Below are 20,469 nucleotides of genomic sequence, written 5' to 3'. Positions count from 1 at the left end.
CACTTGCTAAGAGTAGATTTTAGATACTCTTACCATACTTGCAAGAAAACGGTAACTGTGCAAGATAATGACTATGTTAATTTGCATGACTATTAACATGCAAATTAGACTATAAGAATAACCATTTCACTGCATATATCAAAATGTCATGTTGTACAGCTTACATATATACAATTTAAAAAACGATTGGGGAACTTTACAGAACGTTTGATCGCGCTTTCCCTGATCTCTTTTCTCCATCTTGGTAGCAGTCTTGAAGATGGCCATCTACATTTTCAGTAGGAGACCATGGTCACTGGTTCCAGCAGGCATAGAGCAGACCTGGTTCTGAAAGAATTGTATTTGTCTTTTTTTGAACTGTCTGGATGCTCCCTAAAGAACTGAGGAAAAGCACTTGTCTTTGTTTCAACTACCTCTTTCAGGTAGAAAATTAGCCATACAGAGGACATTTCTCATAAACACTGAAAGGCCATCAATACCTGGGGCAAAACATTATAGTGGAGGCAAAAAATAGATACGTTGAATGCCTGGGAGGAAAAGCTGGGGAGAAAGATTCTTAGAAGAATTCAGGCATTAAAAAATGTCTGCTTATACTAGGGAATTTGGAAAGCCACATACATGCCTAGGGCAGGCTACATACTTAGAAAAGTTCTGAGAAGACGCTAAGATTTTATCTATGGCTGATATTTATGCTGGGTACAAGAAAAAAGTCAAAGCTCAAGCAGAGTGGTAAATAGCCTGTCTATGCATTAAAGGAGTGCCCCAAAACAGAGCCAATCTGCAAAGACAAGCACAGACATTTATTTATTTGTTTGTTTATTTATTCCTTCTGGTGTTCAAAGAAATATCTGTCAAAACACTAGTTGACCATAAGCTAAAGAAAAAGACATTTTAGAGACTACATGTGACAAATAATACAATGTTTAAAAAAATAGTTTAGAATAGTCACTAAACAAACAAGAATTACAACCCAGAGCAAGCAACAAAACCAAATACTGAGGAAGGGGAAGAATCTGATTTCCAGAGTTAACATATTACAGTATTCAAAACATCTAGTTTCAGCAAAAAATTATAAAGCATGTGAAGAACAAGAAAGTGTGACCCATTCACAAGAGAAATGAACAGAAATTGTCCCCAAGGAAGGACAGATACTGAATTTACTAGACAAAGACTTTAAGTCAACTGTCTTTTGTTTTGAGACAGGGTCTCACTCTGTTGCCCAGATTGGAGTGCAGTGGTGCGATCTCAGCTTGCTGCAACCTCTGCTTCCTGGGCTGAAGTCATCCTCCCACCTCAGCCTCCTGAATAATGGGTTCTACAAGCACGTGCCACCATCCCTGGCTAATTTTAAAAGTATTTTGTAGAGACACAGTTTCACTATGTTGCCCAGGCTGGTCTTGAACTCCCAGGTTAAAGCAGTTTACCTGCCTTGGCCCCTGCAAAGTGCTGAGATTATGAGCATAAGCCACCATGCCTGGCCTCAGCTATCTTAAATATACTCAAAAAGCTAAAGGAAACAATGGACAAAGAACTAAAGAAAATCAAAAGGATATATAAAGAAAAGTAAATATTTTAAAAGATAGAAATAATAACAAGGTGTTAAGTAGAAATTCTGGAGCTGAAAAAAATACAATAATTGAAATAAAAAATTCACTAGAGGCTTTCAACAGAAGCTTTGTGTAGGCAGAAGTAAGAAATAGCTAATTTGAAGCTAGGTCAATTGAAATTATCCAGCTTGAGGATCAGAAAAGAGTGAAGAAAAATGTACGGTGCCTAAGAGACTTGTGGGGCACCATCAAACATACCAAAAAGTACGTATAATAGGAGTCCAAGGAGGAGAGGAGAGAGAGAAAAGGGCATAAATAATATTTGGAAAAAATAATTCCCCAAACTTCCCAAACTTTATAGAAGACATGAATTTATACATCCAAGAAAGTCAATGAACTCCAAGAAGAATGATCACAAAGAGATCCATAGCAAGACATATAATAATCAAACCAGAAAAAGAAAACCAAGGAGAGAATCTCAAATGCATCAGAAGAAAGCAACTAGTCATGTACAAGTGATCCTCAATAAAATCAGTAGCCAATTTCTCAGAAGAATCCATTGCTGCCAGGAGGCAGTGGGATGACATATTTAAGGTGCTGAAAGAAAAAAACCACCCATCAACCAAGAGTTCAACATCTGAAAAAACTATCCTTCAAAAATGAAGGAGAAATTAAGACATTTGCAGATAAACAAAAGCAGATAGAGTTTATTGCTAGTAGACTTGTACTATAAGAAATACTAAAGGGAATCTTTCAGGCTGAAATAAAATCACACTAGAAAGTAATTGAAATCCCTACCAAGAAACAATGAACAAAGGTAAATGTGACTGCATAGATTAATACAAAAGCCAGTGTTCTTGCATTTTTGCTTTGCAACTTCTCTTTTTTCCCACATGATTTAAAAGACAAATGAGTAAAACAATAATGATAAATCTGTTAATAAGCACACATGTACAAGATGTAGTTTGTTACAACAACATAAAGGCAGCAGAATGAAACAATATAGGAGCACAGTGTTTGTATATTATTGAAGCTAAGGTGGTATGAATTCAAAATAGCTTGTTATAAGTTGAAGAGATTAAATGTAATACTGAGGATAACAATAAAATAACTAAAAATACAGGAAAGGAAATGAGAAAGGAATCTAAACTAAAAAATATGAACTATACACGAAAGAATAGAATAGTGGAGGGATTGAGGGGAAAAGGTTTAAGACACATAGAAAAGAAATGGCAAAATGCAAGAAGTAGGTCCTTACATATCAGTCATTACTTTAAATGTAAATGAATTGAACTCTTCAATTAAAATGCAGAGATAGGCAGAATTAATTGGAAAAATAGGATTCAACTATTTTCTACATACAGAGACTCACTTTAGATTCAAAGGCACAAATACATTTAGAGTAAGAAGATGGAAAATGATATTCCATGCAAGTAGTAACCAAAAGAGACTTACAGTAGCTATACTAATATTGGCAAATAGACTTTAAGTCAAAAATTATTAGTAGAGACAATAAAGGATATTATACATTAATAAAAGGGTCAACCCAGCAAAAAGTTATAACAATTATAAACACATATGCACCAAACAACAGCCCCAAAATACATAAAGCAAACATTAACAAAATTCAAGGGAGAAATAGATAGTTCTACAGTAATAGTTGAAGACCTCAATACCTCACTTGCAATAATGGTCAAAACAACTAGAGAAAAGATCAATAAGGAAATAGAGGACTTGGAAAACATTATAAACCAACAGTACCTGACATATATATGAAGAACACTATATCCAAACACAGCAAAATATACATTTCCTCAAATGCACATAAGTTGCTCTCATAGGACAGACCATATATTAGGCCACAAAAACAAGTCTCAATAAACTATAAAATACATAAATTATATGATGTCTCCTATGACCATAATGGAATAAAACTGGAAATCAAGAACAGAAGGAGAATTGGAAAATTCACAAATATGTCAAAATTAAACAACATAGTGTAAAATAATCAATGGATCAAAGAAGAAATTCCAAGAGGAATTAGGATATAACTTGACACAAGTGAAAACAAACAAACAAAAAAGCTTACCAAAACTTATGGAATGGAGTGAAAGTAGTGCTGAGGGATATTTTTATCCCTCTGAAAGGAAGAAGGAGGACTAGGAATCCAACTTACAAAGGATGTGAAGGACCTCTTTAAGGAGAACTACAAACCACTGCTCAATGAAATAAAATAGGACACAAACAAATGGAAGACTATTCCATGCTCATGGATAGAAAGAATCAATGTGAAAATGGCCATACGGCTCAAGGTAATTTGTAGATTCAATGCCATTCCCATCAAGCTACCAATGGCTTTCTCCACAGAATTGGAAAAATCTACTTCAAAGTTAATATGGAACCAAAAAAGAGCCCAGATTGCCAAGACAATCCTAAGCAAAAAGAACAAAGCTGGAGGCATCACGCTACCTGACTTCAAACTATACTGCAAGTCTGCAGTAACCAAAACAGCATGGTACTGGTACCAAAACAGNAGACGGGGTTTCACCATGTTAGCCAGGATGGTCTCAATCTCCTGACCTCGTGATCCGCCCGTCTCGGCCTCCCAAAGTGTTGGGATTACAGGCTTGAGCCACCGCGCCCGGCCAAGGGAGAAAATATTTTAATATATTTATCATTTAATATGGTATTTACTATTGTATTATTTATTTCCAAATTTTAAAAGTTTCATTTTATTCTTGGTTTGCAAAGAGTCTATATCATGAATGGCTGTTAAATTTTATCATTTTCTCCCATATACATTAAAATGATTGCATAATATTTCTCATTTTTTCATTAATGTGGTTGGTACACACATTATATATGTATAATGATATATATCTATATCTACACAAATAATTATGTATCATTACAGATATATAGCTATATAATTTACATAATTATATATTTACATATAGATATATATTTATATCATTATAGATATTTATAGATATAGATATCATTATACATATATAACAATAAATGTGCTATGTGAGATTGTGAGACATGCTAGGGAGAAACATGGAGCAGAAAAGTGGCTATAGGATTTTATGGTTTTGTCTTACATTTACATTTTAATCCATCTTGTGTTAATTTTCTGTAAGGTGTAAGGAAGGGGTCTGGTTTCAGTTTCCTGCATATGGCTAGCCAGTTTTCCCAGCATCATTTGTTAAACAGGGAATTCCTTCACTATTGCTTGTTTTGTCAGGTTTGTCAGAGATCAGATGGTTGTAGATGTGTGGTGTTATTCCTGAGGCCTCTGTTCTGTTCCATTGGTCTATATATCTGTTTTGGTACCAGTACCATGCTTTTTTGGTTACTGTAGGCTTGTAGTATAGTTTGAAGTCAGGTAGCATGATGCCTTTGGGCAATACCATTCAGGACATAGGCATGGGCTAAAACTTCATGACTAAAACAACAAAAGCAATGGCAACGAAAGCCAAAATTGACAAATGGGATCTAATTAAACTGAAGAGTTTCTGCACAGCAAAAGAGACTATCATCAGAGTGAAGAGGCAACCTACAGAATGGGAGAAAATTTTGCCATCTATCCGTTTGTCAAAGGGCTAATATCAACAATATACAAAGAACTTAAACAAATTTACAAGAAAAAACCAACAGCCCCATCAAAAACTGAGCAACGAATATGAACAGACACTTTTCAAAAGAAGACATTTATGTGGCCAACAAACATATAAAAAAGCTCTTCATCACTGGACCTTAGAGAAATGCAAATCAAAACCACAATGAGATACCATCTAACACCAGTTAGAAGATCATTAAAAGTCAGGAAACAACAGATGCTGGGGAGGATGTGGAGGTACAGGAACACTTTTACACTGTTGGTGGGAGTGTAAATTAGTTCAACCATTGTGGAAGACAGTGTGGCGATTCCTCAAGGATCTAGAACTAAAAATACAATTTGACCCAATGATCCCATCATATATACAATGATATATACCCAAAGTATTATAAATCACACTACTGTAAAGACACATGCACACGTATGTTTATTGTGGCACTGTTCACAATAACAAAGACTTGGAACCAACCCAGATGTCCAACAATGATAGACTGGATTAAGAAAATGTGGCACATATATACCATAGAATACTATGCAGCTATAAAAAGAATGAGTTCATGTCCTTTGCAGGGAAATGGATGAAGCTGAAAACCATCATTCTCAGCAAACTATCACAAGGACAGAAAACCAAACACCACATGTTCTCACTCATAAGTGGGAATTGAACAATGAGAACACTGGGGAACATCACACACTGGGGCCTCTCAGGGAGCAGGGAGCTGGGGGAGGGATAGCATTAAGAGAAATACCTAATGTGAATGATGAGTTGATGGGGGCAGCAAACCAACATGGCACATGTAGCAAATGTGCCATGGCACATGTTTGCTATGTAGCAAACCTGCAACAAGTGCACATGTACCCTAGAACTTAAAGTATAATAAAAACATAAAGAAGGAGGGAATTTACACCTTAAAAAACTAGATAAAGAAGAGCAAACTAAACCCAAAGCTATTAGAATGAAGAAAATAATAAAAATTAGAGCAGAGATAAATAACATAGAGAATAGAAAAACAAGAGAGATAATCAATGAAACCAAAAGTTGGTTCTTTGAAAAGATCAACAAAATTGACAAACCTTTAGCTAGATTGACAAAGAAAAAAAGAGAAAAGACTCAAATTACTAAAATTAGAAATGGAAGTGGAGACATTACTACAGATCTTACAGAAGTAATAATTAAAAGGATTAAAAGAACACTTTAAATAACTATATGCCAACAAATTGAATAACCTAGATGAAACAGATTTCTGGAAACACATAAAATACCAAGACTAACTTAAGAAGAAATAAAAAATTAAAGAGGACCTATAACAAGAAAAGAGATTGAATCAGTACTCAAAAACCTCCTGATAAAGAAAAGCCAGATGGCTTCACTGGTGAATTCTACTAATTATTCAAGAAATAATTAGCATCAATTATTCTCAAGCTCTTCCCAGAAACAGAAGAGGAAAAAGACACTTCCTCACTCATTTTATTAGGTCAGTATTACCCTGATACCAAAGCCAAAGATATCAGAAAAAAGAAAACTACAGATCAATATCCCTTATGAATATTGATGCAAAAACTCTCAACAGAATACTAACAAACTGAATCCAGCTCATATTAAAGGGATTATACACCATGACCAAGTGAAATTTATCTCAGAAATGCAAAACTGATTCAATACATGAAAATCAATCAATGCAGTATATGATATTAACAGAATGGAGAAAATAGAAAAATGACCATCTTAGCTGATGCAGAAAAAACATTTGAAAAAATCCAGCACTCTTTTAATAAAAACACTTGAGAATCTAGAAATAGAAGGGAACTTCCTCAGTCTGATAAAAGGCATTTATGAAAACCCACAGCTAACATTTTACTCAAGCATAAAAGACTAAAAGCCTTTCAACTAACATCATGAAAAGGCAACAGTGCCCAGTCTCACCACTTCTATTTAATATTGAACTGGAAGTTCTAGCCAGAGCAATTAGGCAAGAAAATAAATAAAATGCATCTCCATTGAAAATAATTAGTAAAACTATTCCTATTCACAGATAACATGACCTTGAAAATAGAAAATCCTAAAGAATCCACAAAAATGATCAGAGCTAATAAATAAATTCAGCAAAGTTGTAAGATACAAGATCGATACATAAAAATCAGTTCTGTTCCTACACACTAGCAATGAACAATCTGAAAAAGAAGTTAAGAAAAGCAGTTCCACACACAGTAGCATTCAAAAGAACCAAATACCTGGCAATAACTTAACCAGAGAGGTTCAAGATAATACACTGAAAACTAAATGACATTTCTGAAAGAAAGAAAATGTAAATAAATGGAAATACATCCTATGTTCATGAATTGGAAGATAATATTAATATGCCAATACCACCCAAAGCAATTTATAGAGTCAGTGCAATCCTTATCAAAATTTTGATTTTTTTTCATAAATGGAAAAGCTAATTCTCAAATTTATATGTGATTTCAAGATGTCCCAATAGCCAAAACAATACTGTAAAAGAAAAGCAAAATTTGTGGACTCACTTTCCAATTTCAAAACTGATACAGATATGGTAATCAAAACAGTGTGGCACTGGCATAAAGATAGACATATAGATGTCTATATGAAATTAAATTGAGAGTCCATAAATAAACCAAAACATTTATGGCCAGGTGATTTTTGACAAGAGTGCTAAGATCATTCAATAGAGAGAGATTGCTCTCTTTAACAGATGGTGCTGGGACAACTGGATATCCACATACAACAGAATGAAGTTGGACCTCTTCCTCTCATTATACGCAAAAATTAACTCAAAATGTATCGATCACCTAAATATAAGAGCTAAAACTCTTAGAAGAAAACATAATGATAAATATTCATGATTTTGGATTTGGAAATGGATTCTGATATATGATACCGGAAGCATGAGTAAGAAAAGATAAAATGCGGGGAGGGGCCAAGATGACTGACTAGAAGCAGCTGTGGTTGGAGGATCCCACTGAGAAGAACAAAAACAGTGAGTGAATCCTGCACCAGCAGCTAAGGTATCCAGGTTCACTCATTGGGACTAACTAGGTGGTTGGCATGACCCACAGGGAGTGAAGAAAAGCAGGATGGAACGACAGCCCACCAGGAAGCTGCATGGGACAAGGGGTGCTCCCACTTCCAGCCAAGGGAGGTGGTGAGTGATTGCGCTACCCCACCCAGGAAACCGTGCTTTTTCCATGGATTTGTGCAATCCATGAACCAGGAGATCCCCTCATGAGCCAATACCACAAGGGCCTTGGATCCCAAGCACAGAGCTGTGTTGATTTTCAGGCACCACTTGGCTGCAGACTGCCTGAGACTACTGAGTTCCTGGGGGAGGGGCAGCAGCCATCACTGCAGCTTCCGTCTTCTGTTTTCCCCTGCCAGTGCCAGAGGGACTGGGTAATTTGGACCCAGAAGGAATTCCCCAAGGTGCAGCACAGCAGCTGTGACAGACTGTGGCCAGGTTGCCTCTTTAGGCTGGATGTAGACTCATCCCTTCTCACTGAGTGGGGCCTCCCTGTGGGAATTTCAGCAACTCCAGCCAAGCGTTTATGGGATAGAACTCGTTTATGGATTGAACCCCTGTTGGTAGTGGGGCTGCGGACTCTGTGGATCAGCAGACTTAGTCTTTTCCCCTGCTGGCTCTGAGGAATCTGGGCAGTCTGGATAAGGAGGATCCCCCCATCCCAGCACACCCTTTCTGCCTAGGGACACAAATGCTTCATTAAGTGGGTCCCTTATCCAATGTGACTCTTGACTGGGTGAGACTCCCCAACAGGGGTTACCAGACACTTTATACAGGAGCACTCCCACTGTCATCAGTTTGGTGCCCCTCTTGAACGAAGCTCCCAGAGGAAGAAGCAGGCAGCCATCTTTGCTGTTCTGCAGCCTCCACTGATGACACCTCCAGGATGGGGAGGGACCGAGGTGAATAGGGTCTGGAGTGGACCCCCAGCAAACTGCAGCAGCCTTGCAGAAGAGGGTCCTGACTGCTAAAAGAAAAACAAACAGAAAGCAACAACAACAGCATCAACAAAATGTCCCCACAAAAACCCCATCCAAAGGTCAGCAGACTCAAAGATCAAAGCTAGATAAACTCAGGAAGATGAGAAATAATCAATTAAAAAATGCTGAAAACTCAAAAAGCCAGAGTGCCTCTTCTCCTCCAAATGACTGTAACACCTCTCCAGCAGGGCAGAGAACTGGGCTCAGGTTGAGATGGATGAACTGACAGAAGTAGGCTTCAGACAGTGGATAACAATGAACTTTGCTGAGCTAAAGGGGTGTGTTCTAACTCAATGCAAAGAACCTAAGAATCATGATAAAACATTACAGGACCTATTAACCAGAAAAAACAGTTTCGAGAGGAACATAAATGACTTGAAGGAACTGAAAAACACAACATGAAAACATCACAATGCAATCATAAGTATCGGTAGCCAAATAGACCAAGTGGAGGAAAGAATTTCAGAGATTGAAGACTATCTTGCTGAAATAAAATAGGCAGACAAGATTAGAGAAAAAAGAATGAAAAGGAACAAACAAAACAAAACCTCTGAGAATTATGGGATTATGTAAAGAAACCAAACCTACAACTGATAATTGTACCTGAAAGAGACAGGGTGAATGAAACAAAGTTGGAAAACATACTTCAGGATATCATGCAAGAGACTGCCCCAACCTAGCAAGAGAGGCAAACATTCAAACTCAAGAAATACAAAGAACTCCAGTAAGATACTCCGTGAGAGGATCAACCACAATCTCCAAGGTCAAAATGAAGGAAAAATGTTAAGGGCAGCCAGAGAGAAAGGCCAAGTCACCTACAAAGGGAAGCCCATCAGAATAACATCAGGCCTCCCAGCAGAAACTCTGCAAGCCAGAAGAGATTGGGGACCAATATTCAACATTCTTAAAGAAAAGAATTTTCAACCTAGAATCTCATATTTGGCCAAATGAAGCTTCATAAGCAAAGGAGAAATAAAATATTTTTCAGACAGTCAAATGCTGAGGGAATTCATCTACCACCAGGCTTGACTTGCAAGAGCTCCTGAAGGAAGCACTAAATATGGAAAGGAAAAGCCATTATCATTCACTACAAAACATACTGAAGCACACACTGAAGACCAATGAAACTGTGAAGCAACTACATCAACAAGTCTTCAAAATCATGATGACAGGATCAAATTCACACATAACAATACTAACTTTAAATGTAAATGTGCTAAGTGCCCCAATTAAAAGATACAGAATGATAAGCTGGTTAAATTGTGAAGACCCATTGGTGTGCTATATTTAAGAGACTCATATGCAAAGACACGCATAAGTTCAAAATAAAGGGATAGAGGAAAATCTACCAGGCAAATGGAGAGTAGAAAAAAGCAGGGATTGCAATCCTAGTTTCTGACAAAGTAGACTTTAAAGCAATAAAGACCAAAAAAGACAAAGAAAGGCATAGCAAAGGGTTCAATTCAACACGAAGAACTATCCTAAATATATATGCACCCAATACAAGAGCAGATTCATGAAATAAGCTCTTAGGGACATACAAAGAGACGCAGACTCCCACACAATAATAGTGAGAGACTTTAACACCCCGTTGTCAATATTAGACAGATCATTGAGACAGAAAATTAACAAAGATATTCAGTACTTGAACTCATCTCTAGATCACTCAGCTCAAGTGGACCTGATAGACCTTTACAGAACTCTCCATCCTACAACAGAATACACATTCTATGCATTGCCACGTGGAACTTACTCTAAAATCGATCACATAATTGGAAGTAAAACACTCCTCACCAAATGCAAAAGAACTGAAATCATAACAAACAGTCTCTCAGATCACAGCATAATTAAATTAGAACTCAAGACAAAGAAACTCACTCAAAACCACACAGCTACATAGAAATTGAACAACCTGTTCCTGCATGACTCCTGGTTAAATAATGAAATTAAGGCAGAAAGCAAGAAGTTCTTTGAAACCAATGAGAACAAAGAGACAATGTATCAGAATCTCTGGACACAGTTAAAGCAGCTGTTAAGAGGGAAATTTAGAGCACTAAATGCCCATATCAAAAACCTAGAAAGCTCTCAAATTGAAATGCTAACATTAAAACTAAAAGAACTGGAGAACCAAAAGCAAACTCCAAAGCTGGCAAAAGACAAGAAACAATCAAGATCAGAGCAGAACTGAAGGAGATAGAGACAAGAAGAATGCTTCAAAAAATCAAGGAGTCCAGAATCTGTTTTTTTTTTTTTTTGCAAAAACTAATAATATAGATAGACTGCAGGTTAGCTAGACTAATAAAGAAGAAAAGAGAAAAGAATCAAATAGACAATAAAAACTGTTAAAGAGGATATCACCACTGACCTCACAGAAATAAAAACAGTAAAATAAAAACAATCATCAGAGAATACTATAAATACTTCTCTGCACATAACCTAGAAAATCTAGAAGAAGTGGCTAAATTCCTGGACACATACACTCTCCCAAGACTGAACCAGGAAGAAGCTGAATCTCTGAATAGACCAATAACAAATTCTGAAATTGAGGCAGTAATAAATAGTCTAAAAAAAAAAAAAAGTTCAGCACCAGAAGGATTTACAGCTGAATTCTACCAGAGGTACAAAGAGGACCTGGCACCATTTCTTTTGAAACGATTCCAAACAATTGAAAAGGAGGGACTCCTCTCTAATTCATTTTATGAGGCCAATATCATCCTGATACCAAAACCTGGCAGAGATACAACAAAAAAGAAAGCTTCAGGCCAATATCCCTGATGGACATTGATGCAAAAATTCTCAGTAAAATACTGGCAAACCAAATACAGCAGCACATCATAAAGCTTATCCACCCTGATCGAGTTGGCTGTATTTATTGCTGGGATGCAAGGCTGGTTCAACATAGGCAAATCAATGAATGTAATTCATCACATAAACAGATCTAAAGATAAAAACCACAGATAATAGATACAGAAAAGGCCTTTTATAAAATTTAACATCCCTTCATGTTAAGCACTCTCAACAAACTAGGTATTGATGGAACATATCTTAAAAAACAATAAGAGGCATTTATGACAAACTGACAACCAATATTATACTGAATGGGCAAAAGCTGGAAGCAGTTCTTGTGAAAACCAGCACAAGACAAGGATGCCCTCTCTCACCACTCCTATTCAGCATAGTATTAGAAGTTCTGACCAGGGCAATCAGGCAAGAGAAAGAAATAAAGTGTATTCAAATAGGAAGAGAGGAAGTCAAGTTATCTTTGTTTGCAGATGACATGATCCTATATCTAGAAAACCCCATCATCTCAACCCAAAAGCTTCTTAAGCTTACAAGCAACTTCAGCAAGGTCTCAGGAAACAAAATCAATGCAGAAGTTATAAGCATTCTTATACACCACACACAGGCAAGCAGAGAATCAAATCATGAATGAACTCCCATTCACAATTGTTACAAAGAGAATAAAATACTTAGGAATACAGCTAACAAAGGAAGTGAAGGACCTCTTCAAAAACAACTACAAACCACTGCTCAAGGAAACCAGACAGGACACAAACAAATAGAAAAATATTCTGTGCTAATGGATAGGAAGAATCAACATCATGAAAATGACCATACTGCCCAAAGTAATTAATAGATTCAGTACTATTCCCATTAAACTACCAATGACATTTTTCACAAAATTAGAAAAAACTATTTTAAAATTTATATGGAACCAAAAAAGGGCTCATATAGCCAAGACAATCCTAAGCAAAAAGAACAAAGCTGGAGGCATCATGCTACTGGACTTCAAACTATACTATAAGGCTGCAATAACCAAAACAGCATGGTACTGGTACAAAAACAGACACATAGACCAATGGAACAGAATAGAGAACCCATAAATAAGACTGCACATCTACCACTATCTGATCTTCAAAAAACCTGACAAAAACAACCAATGGGGAAAGGATTCCCTATTTAATAACTGGTGCTGAGAGAACTGGCTATCCATATGCAGAAAATTGAAACTGGACTCCTTCTTCACACTTTATACAAAAATTAACTCAAGATAGATTAAGGACAGGCCAGGTGCGGTGGCTCACACCTGTAATCCCAGCACTTTGGGAGGCTGAGGCGGGTGGATCACGAGGTCAGGAGATCGAGACCATGCTGGCTAACATGGTGAAACCTGGTCTCTACTAAAAATACAAAAAATTAGCTGGGCATGGTAGTGGGCGCTTATAGTCCCAGCTACTCAGAAGGCTGAGGCAGGAGAAAGGTGTGAACCTGGGAGGCAGAGCTTGAAGTGAGCCGAGATTACGCCACTGCACTGCAGCCTGGGTGACAAAGTGAAACTCCATCTCAAAAATAAATAAATAAATAAATACATTAAAGACTTAAATGTAAAACTCAAAACTATAAAAACCCTAGAATAAAATCTAGGCAATACCATTCAGGACATAGGCATGGGCAAAGATTTCATTATGAAATCACTGAAAGCAATTGCAACAAAAGGAAAAATTGACAAATGGGATCTAACTAAACTGAAGAGCTTCTGTATAGCAAAAGAAACTATTATCAGAGCCAATAGGCAACCTACAGAGTGGGAGAAATTTTTTGCAATCTATTCATCTGATAAAGGTCTAATATCCAGAATCTACCAGGAACTCAAACAAATTTACAAGAAAAAAATCAAACAACCCCATTAAAAAGTGAGCAAAGGACATTAACAGACATTAACAGAAGACATTCATGCAGCCAACAAACATGTGAAAAAAAGCTCAATATCACTGATCATTAGATAAATGCAAATGAAAACCACAATGAGATACCATCTCATGGCAGTCAGAATAGCGATTATGAAAAAGTCAAGAAACAACAGATGCTGGTGAGGTTGTGGAGAAACAGGAACACTTTGACACTGTTGGTGAGAATGTGAATTAGTTCAATCTTTGTGGAAGACAGTGTGGGAATCCTCAAAGATCTAGAACCAGAAATACCATTTGACCCAGCAATCCCACTTCTGGGTATATACCCAAAGGAATATAAATCACTCTGTTACAAAGATACATGCATGTATATGTGCATTGCAGCACTATTCACAATAGCAAAGACCTGGAATCAACCCAAATGCCCATCAATGACAGACCAGATAAAGAAAATGTGGAACATATACACCATGGAATACTGTGCAGCCATCAAAAGGAATGAGATCATGTCCTTTGTAGAGATGTGGATAAAGCTGGAAGCCATTATCCTCAGCAAACTCATGCTAGAACAGAAAACCAAACACTGGCTGTTCTCACTTGTAAGTGGGAGCTGGACAATGAGAACACATGGACACAGGAAGGGAAACAACATGCACTGGGGCCTCTTGGGAAGTGGGGTTGCAGGAGGGAGAGCATTAAGAAAAATAGATAATGCATGCTGGGCTTAATACCTAGGTGATGGGTTGATAGGTGCAGCAAACCACCAGGGCACAGGTTTACCTATGTAACAAACCTGCACATCCTGCACATGTACCCCAGAACTAAAAATAAAAATTAAAAGAAAAAAACATATTCATTAGTTCCTCCAACAAATATTTTCTGAATATCTGTAACTATGAATTTCATTAAACTTATTCTTCATGTGTTAAAAAAAAGAAGACATTTATGTGGCCAAGAAACATATGAAAAAAAGCTCAATGTCACTGGTCATTAGAGAAATGCACATCAAAACCACAATGAGATACCATCTCACACGGGTTAGGAATGGCAATTATTAAAAAGTCAAGAAAAAACAGATGCTGGTGAGGCTGTGGAGAAATAGAAACTCTTTTACACTGTTGGTGGGAATGTAAATTAGTTCAACTATTGTGGAAGACAATGTGGGGACTCCTCAAAGACCTAGAGGCAGAAAGACAGTTTGATCCAGCAATCCCATTACTGGGTATATACCCAAAAGAATATAAATCATTCTGTTATAAAGATATGTGTATGTACATGTTCATTGCACATGTATCCTCATTGCAGCACTATTTGCAATAGCAAAGACATGAAATCAACCCAAATGCCCATCAATGATAGAGTGGGTAAAGAAAATGTGGTATGTATACACCATGGAATACTGTGCAGCCATACAAAGGAATGAAATCATGTCCTTTGTAGGGACATGGATGAAGCCAGAACCCATTATTCTCAGCAAACTAATGCAGGAAAAGAAAGCCAAACACCACATGTTCTATAAGTGGGAGCTGAACAATGAGAACACATGGACCCAAGGAGGGGAATGACACACACTGGGGCCTGTCGGGGATGAGGCAGTGGGGAGAGAAAGCATCAGGAAAAACAGCTAATGTATGCAGGGCTTAATACCTAGGTGAGGTTGATAGGTGCAGCAAACCACCGGGGCACATGTTTACCTATGTAATAAACTTGCACATCCTGCACATGTATCCTGGAACTTAAAATAAAATGATAAAAAAGAAAAAACATAAAAATAGGTAAATTGTACTTCATCCAAATTAAAGACTTTTGTGCATCAAAGAACATTATTAAGAAAGTGAAAAGATAACCTACAGAATGGGAGAAAATATTTTCAGATCATATATAAAGGTCTGGTCTCAAGAATATATAAACAACTCTTATAATTCAATAGCAAAAAGACAAATCAATTAAAATGGGCAAAGGACTTGAATAGACATTTCTCCAAAGAGGATATACAAATGGCCAATAAACACTTGAAAAGATGCTCAAAATCATTTGTCATTGGGAAAATGCAAATCAAAACCACAATAATATACCACTTGACACCTATTAGAATGGTGATAACAATTTTTTTAAAAAGGAAAAAAACAAGTGTTGATGAGGATGTGGATAAATTATAACTCTTGTACACAGCTAGTGAAAATGTAAAATAGTACAGCCGTTGTGGAAAACAGTTTGCCAATTTCCCAAAATGTTAAGCATAGAATTATATGACCCAACAATTCCATTCCTAGGTATATACCCAGATAAATTAAAAACAGGTAGTTAAATACTTGTATACGTAATAGCACTATTCGCAAAAGCCTAAAGGCAAAAACAACCCAGATGTCCTCTGATAGATGAATGGATAAATGAAATGTAGTATATACAGAATATAAAATACTATTCAGCCAAAAAGGAATGAAGTACTGATACATGGTACAACATGGATGAACCTGGAAAACATGATGCTAAGTGAAAGAAGTCAGACACGAAAGGTCATATATTTTATGATTTCATTTATATGAAATTATCCAGAATAGGTAAACCCACAGAGACAGAAAGCAGATCAGTATTTTCCAGGGGCTAGGGGGAGGGGAGAATGGGAAATGACTGCTTAGTGGGTACAGGGTTTCCTTTTGGGGTGATGAAAATGTTTTAGAATAATAGAAGTTGTGGTTTCACAACATTGTGAATGTACAAAATGTCACTTTAAAATTATTACATTGTGTTATAAGAATTTCACCTTAATAAAAAATGTCTGAGTGTGAACAGAGAAACAACCAAAGCTGAATCTGGGTTTAAGGGACCAAAAACAGAGGCCTGAATGCCTGGAGGCCACATTGGAGATTGCAGATTCTGAGAGGTGGAAAAACACGTGTCTTTGAGGATAATGAAAAAATATAAAACAGCTCTCTACCTGTTAAGCACGACAAACATTTGAAGATATGGACGGTTGGTAAAAAGTAGATAACACTGCTCAGGGGGCCATCAGGTCACAATCTCTTCACAGAAGAGCATTGCACATTTTGACTCAACCTCAGAATCAGCCCTCATGTGTTTGTTTTACTTACATTTCCAACCACTGCTCTCTCCTGGACATCAGAATACCTATGTCTGCTTCCTGCAAACACACTCAAAGTTAGTTCCTATTTCTTCCTTCCTACAATCCCTGTGTGACTGAAGTCCAGTGGAATTTAGAGCCTTGTTGCTCAGTGTGGTCCATGGTTAGGCAGCATTGGTGTCACCTGGGAGCCTGTTAGAAATGCAGAATCTTATTCCCTATTCCAGAATCAGCATTTTAGTAAGATTCTCCCAAGTAATTTATATGCACACTTAAGTCTGACAATTTTCCATCTATAAAAATTGAAATGAAGAAACAAATGAGATTTATTTTCTCTAGGATGTCATGATGCTTGATTTTAGTTATAATTATTGTTTTGTTCTGTTAGTTTTGCCACCCAGGGCTTGAGTTAAAGGAAATGGGATTATTTCTCAATATGGCTTGTCTTTTCAGCTAAATTTTCTAAAAGGAGTCAGGATAGTGCCCAACCCACTTGAAAAAATGTAGGCTGGTGTGAGTCATTGTTTTTCATGGTTGTTTCCAAGATTGATTTCATTTGCCCCACACTTTTGCAACAGTGGTCTTCTTTCCCTTCCTAAATCACTCCAGGCTCTTTCCTGCATCAGAGCTTTTGTACACTTGATTCCCTCTGCCTTAAAAGCTTCTTCATTTGACTTTTCCTGTTTAACTTTTCACACCCTTTAAATATCAGATGAAACGTTACTTTTCCAGAAAGTCCTTTTTTCATCACTCCATCCAAAGCAGGTCCCAGTGTTTTTCTCTATCAAGGTTCCCTGCTTATTTATTTATTTGCTAGCCTCACATTTTCTAATTATGTATGCATTTGTATGAATATATGACTGTGTGTAAGCTAAGTAGTGCAGTGAAGTGGTTATAAACACAGACTCCAGAGCCAGGCTTCCTGATTTCCAATTCTAGCAGCCACTTCTCTCCTCCTGGGTCTCAGAACACCTGCATCTGCCTCCTGAAAACTCATTCAAATGTGTTTCTCTTTCTATACCCATTTCCCCTAAAAGTGTGGGGCAGTGAGCAAGTTACTTAAGTGTTCTGTGCCTTCTTTCCCCATCTGTGAAGTGGAGATTGGAGCACTGTATATTTCATAGGGTCATTATAAGAAGTATTCATGGAAATAGGGAGAAGAAGAGGAGTTTTAACATGAGGACATTCAGAATATTTTATTCTAGAAGTGGAATTAATTTTGCAGGGAGGTAAAATGAAGCAAAACTCAAGATTCTGCTCCCAGGTCAGTAAGTGGCTCTTGAATGAAAGAAAGAATTCTCTCTCTTTCTGCATTTTATATGTATTTCCCAAAGTTCTGTACTCATTCCAGTTTTCTCCTCAATGTAACATATCTCTATGCCATTGATTTTTTAAGTCTCTAGCCTCAGCCCTACCCCTAGTCCTAAGTTCCCAGGAACTTGCACATAACTTCCTCATGGATAGAACACTGACATCCTAAAATCAGTAGGTCCAAAATTGAACTCACCTTCCTCCTGTGGCTGCTGTCCACCTTCCAATTTTGTCACTTTCTTTGCCTATCCTGTTTGAAATTTCACTGCCCTCTTTACCATATTTCATCTCTTCCTTTCCTACTTGATTTATTTATGCCTTATCACTACCGAATACACTATTTTACTTGTTCATCTTTTTTTACAGTTTGTCTCCTGCTAAAATGTTAACTCTATGAGAGCAGGAATTTTTGCTTGCTTCACTCATGATGTATTCACGCAAATTAGAACAGTGCCAAGCATTCAGTAGGCGCTTGATGAATATTTATTCCTTTCCCCTCATTCCAATTGCCAATTAATCTACTTAACTCCATATTGATGGGATCTCTTGCTTCGGTCCCTTCTTTCTTTTATGCTGCTGCCACTCTCATTCAACTGTCGTTGTTTCTCAGAACTATTACAAGAGCTTGCCGCATGCTGGCTAATGAAATTTGGGCAAATTATTTAAGTGAACTTCACCTCAGTTCTTTATTTTAAAATGGAGATAATAATAGTATAAATTCATAGAATTCTCATGAGACTCATAACGTGTGTACAGCACCTGGCAGAATACTTGAAATACAATAAGTACTCAGTGAATGCTTCCTACTTTCATCCACTACCCTGGGCTAGCTCTGGGCTACGTTTCCGTTGTCTGCTGGCCTATCTCTGCCTGAATGCTACACTTTGTCTCCCTTGGACCATTTGTAGTTCCCCAAATATGATACGAATCTTCATCTTCTCCATATAATGGACAGGAGGGAACAAGAAGCCAGTTGGATCAGTTCATTCTTTTCTCACTGCCATGTTGCTGTGAGAAAAGCAATGCCATATTGCTGTGCTTTTCTCAATGCCATGCATTGCTGGACTAGCTAGTCCTTATTTGCACTAAAGGAGGGGGGAGATGGAAACCTTTTTTTTTTTTTTCCGCAACGAGCAAAAGGTGAGAGGATTATTTTAGTGTGTTCAGTTGGGCCCAGAAAATTTGGCTCAGCTGAAAATAGGTTTTAATATTTTAGATGAGGATAGTGAGGTTCAGGAAGGATAAGTAACCTCCCTGAGGTTCACAGTATGATAGTAGCTAAATCGGTATGAGGGCTCATTTTCTTGATCTTGGTACTCTTTATAACACAAGATGCTGGTCATAAACCACAAACAGTCTTATCTTGCAAAAACTTATTTCCTCTGCCCTAGCAAATAACTTTCTTAGATGCAGACACAGTTGAAATTGTTCACTGACAACCATCTCAGGCTTATCGCATCCAAAGTTGAGAGGAGGTAGTAGTATATCAGGTAACACTGTGAGTGTCCCCTTTCCAACCCCAATCCCTTGGCAGAGAACCAGACAGACAATTGTATACAGACAATTTAGGTTGAGCAAGCGCCACAAAACCAGGAAGTCACTCAGTGACTACACCGGTCTGGATTGACATTTACCTGGGCCAAAGCAGAAGACAAACAGGAGCGATTGGAACAGCCACAACATGCTTTCCGTGGTGAAGACTGGTTGGTGCTTGAGACCTTGAGGCAGTCAACGTTTTGCTTTTCTGTCATAAACTGAAAATACTTTTTACTGAGACTTCCCCTTCCTCTCAGAGGCGTGGTGAGAACTTTTTCTCCTAACTGAAAATCCTAATTTCTAACTGTGTTAATCTTTTGTTTACTTTTTTCTGAGCTAACTGCACAAATCTTTTTTTTGGGAAAAGAAGATAAAGCCCTTTATTGCATCTTTCATAAACTTATATGTAAAAGTCTGTAAGGAATTTCCTAAAATCTACTAGAACAAATAAGTCAGTTCAGCAAGGTGAAAAGATACAAAACCAACATATAAAATTCAATTGCAATTGTGTATACTCGCTGAGTAATCTGAAAATAAAATTAGAAAAACAATTCTACTCTAATTATATCAGAAAAAATACTTAAATATAAAGCTAACAAAAAGCCAGAAGAAAACTAAATTTTTAAAAATCTGATTTTTCTTTTCTTCTTCTTCTGTTTTTTTTT

General features: G+C 37.2%; 1 protein-coding gene and 1 long non-coding RNA gene across 8 annotated transcripts in view; one reads left to right on the top strand and one right to left on the bottom strand.

Annotated features, from left to right (window-relative positions):
• The window catches only part of SLAMF6 (SLAM family member 6), a 40,278-nt gene extending 20,248 nt beyond the window's left edge, over window positions 1-20,030 (bottom strand). For all 7 annotated transcript variants that reach the window (XM_017864870.1, XM_017864869.1, XM_017864871.1 and 4 more), the window contains exon 1: window positions 19,903-20,030. In XM_017864870.1, the coding sequence (XP_017720359.1) occupies window positions 19,903-19,951 (49 nt within the window). In that variant the 5' untranslated portion in view covers window positions 19,952-20,030. The remainder of the gene's footprint in view (window positions 1-19,902) is intronic.
• LOC108524051 (uncharacterized) overlaps window positions 1-20,469 on the top strand; it is a 96,295-nt gene that overhangs the window by 65,219 nt on the left and 10,607 nt on the right. The gene's annotated exons all lie outside the window — the stretch shown is intronic.

Source organism: Rhinopithecus bieti, unplaced genomic scaffold (genome assembly GCF_001698545.2).
Source record: "Rhinopithecus bieti isolate Rb0 unplaced genomic scaffold, ASM169854v2 scaffold_77291, whole genome shotgun sequence".
In the NCBI taxonomy this organism is placed as follows: domain Eukaryota; kingdom Metazoa; phylum Chordata; class Mammalia; order Primates; family Cercopithecidae; genus Rhinopithecus; species Rhinopithecus bieti.
This window is presented reverse-complemented; position numbering and strand designations above follow the sequence as displayed.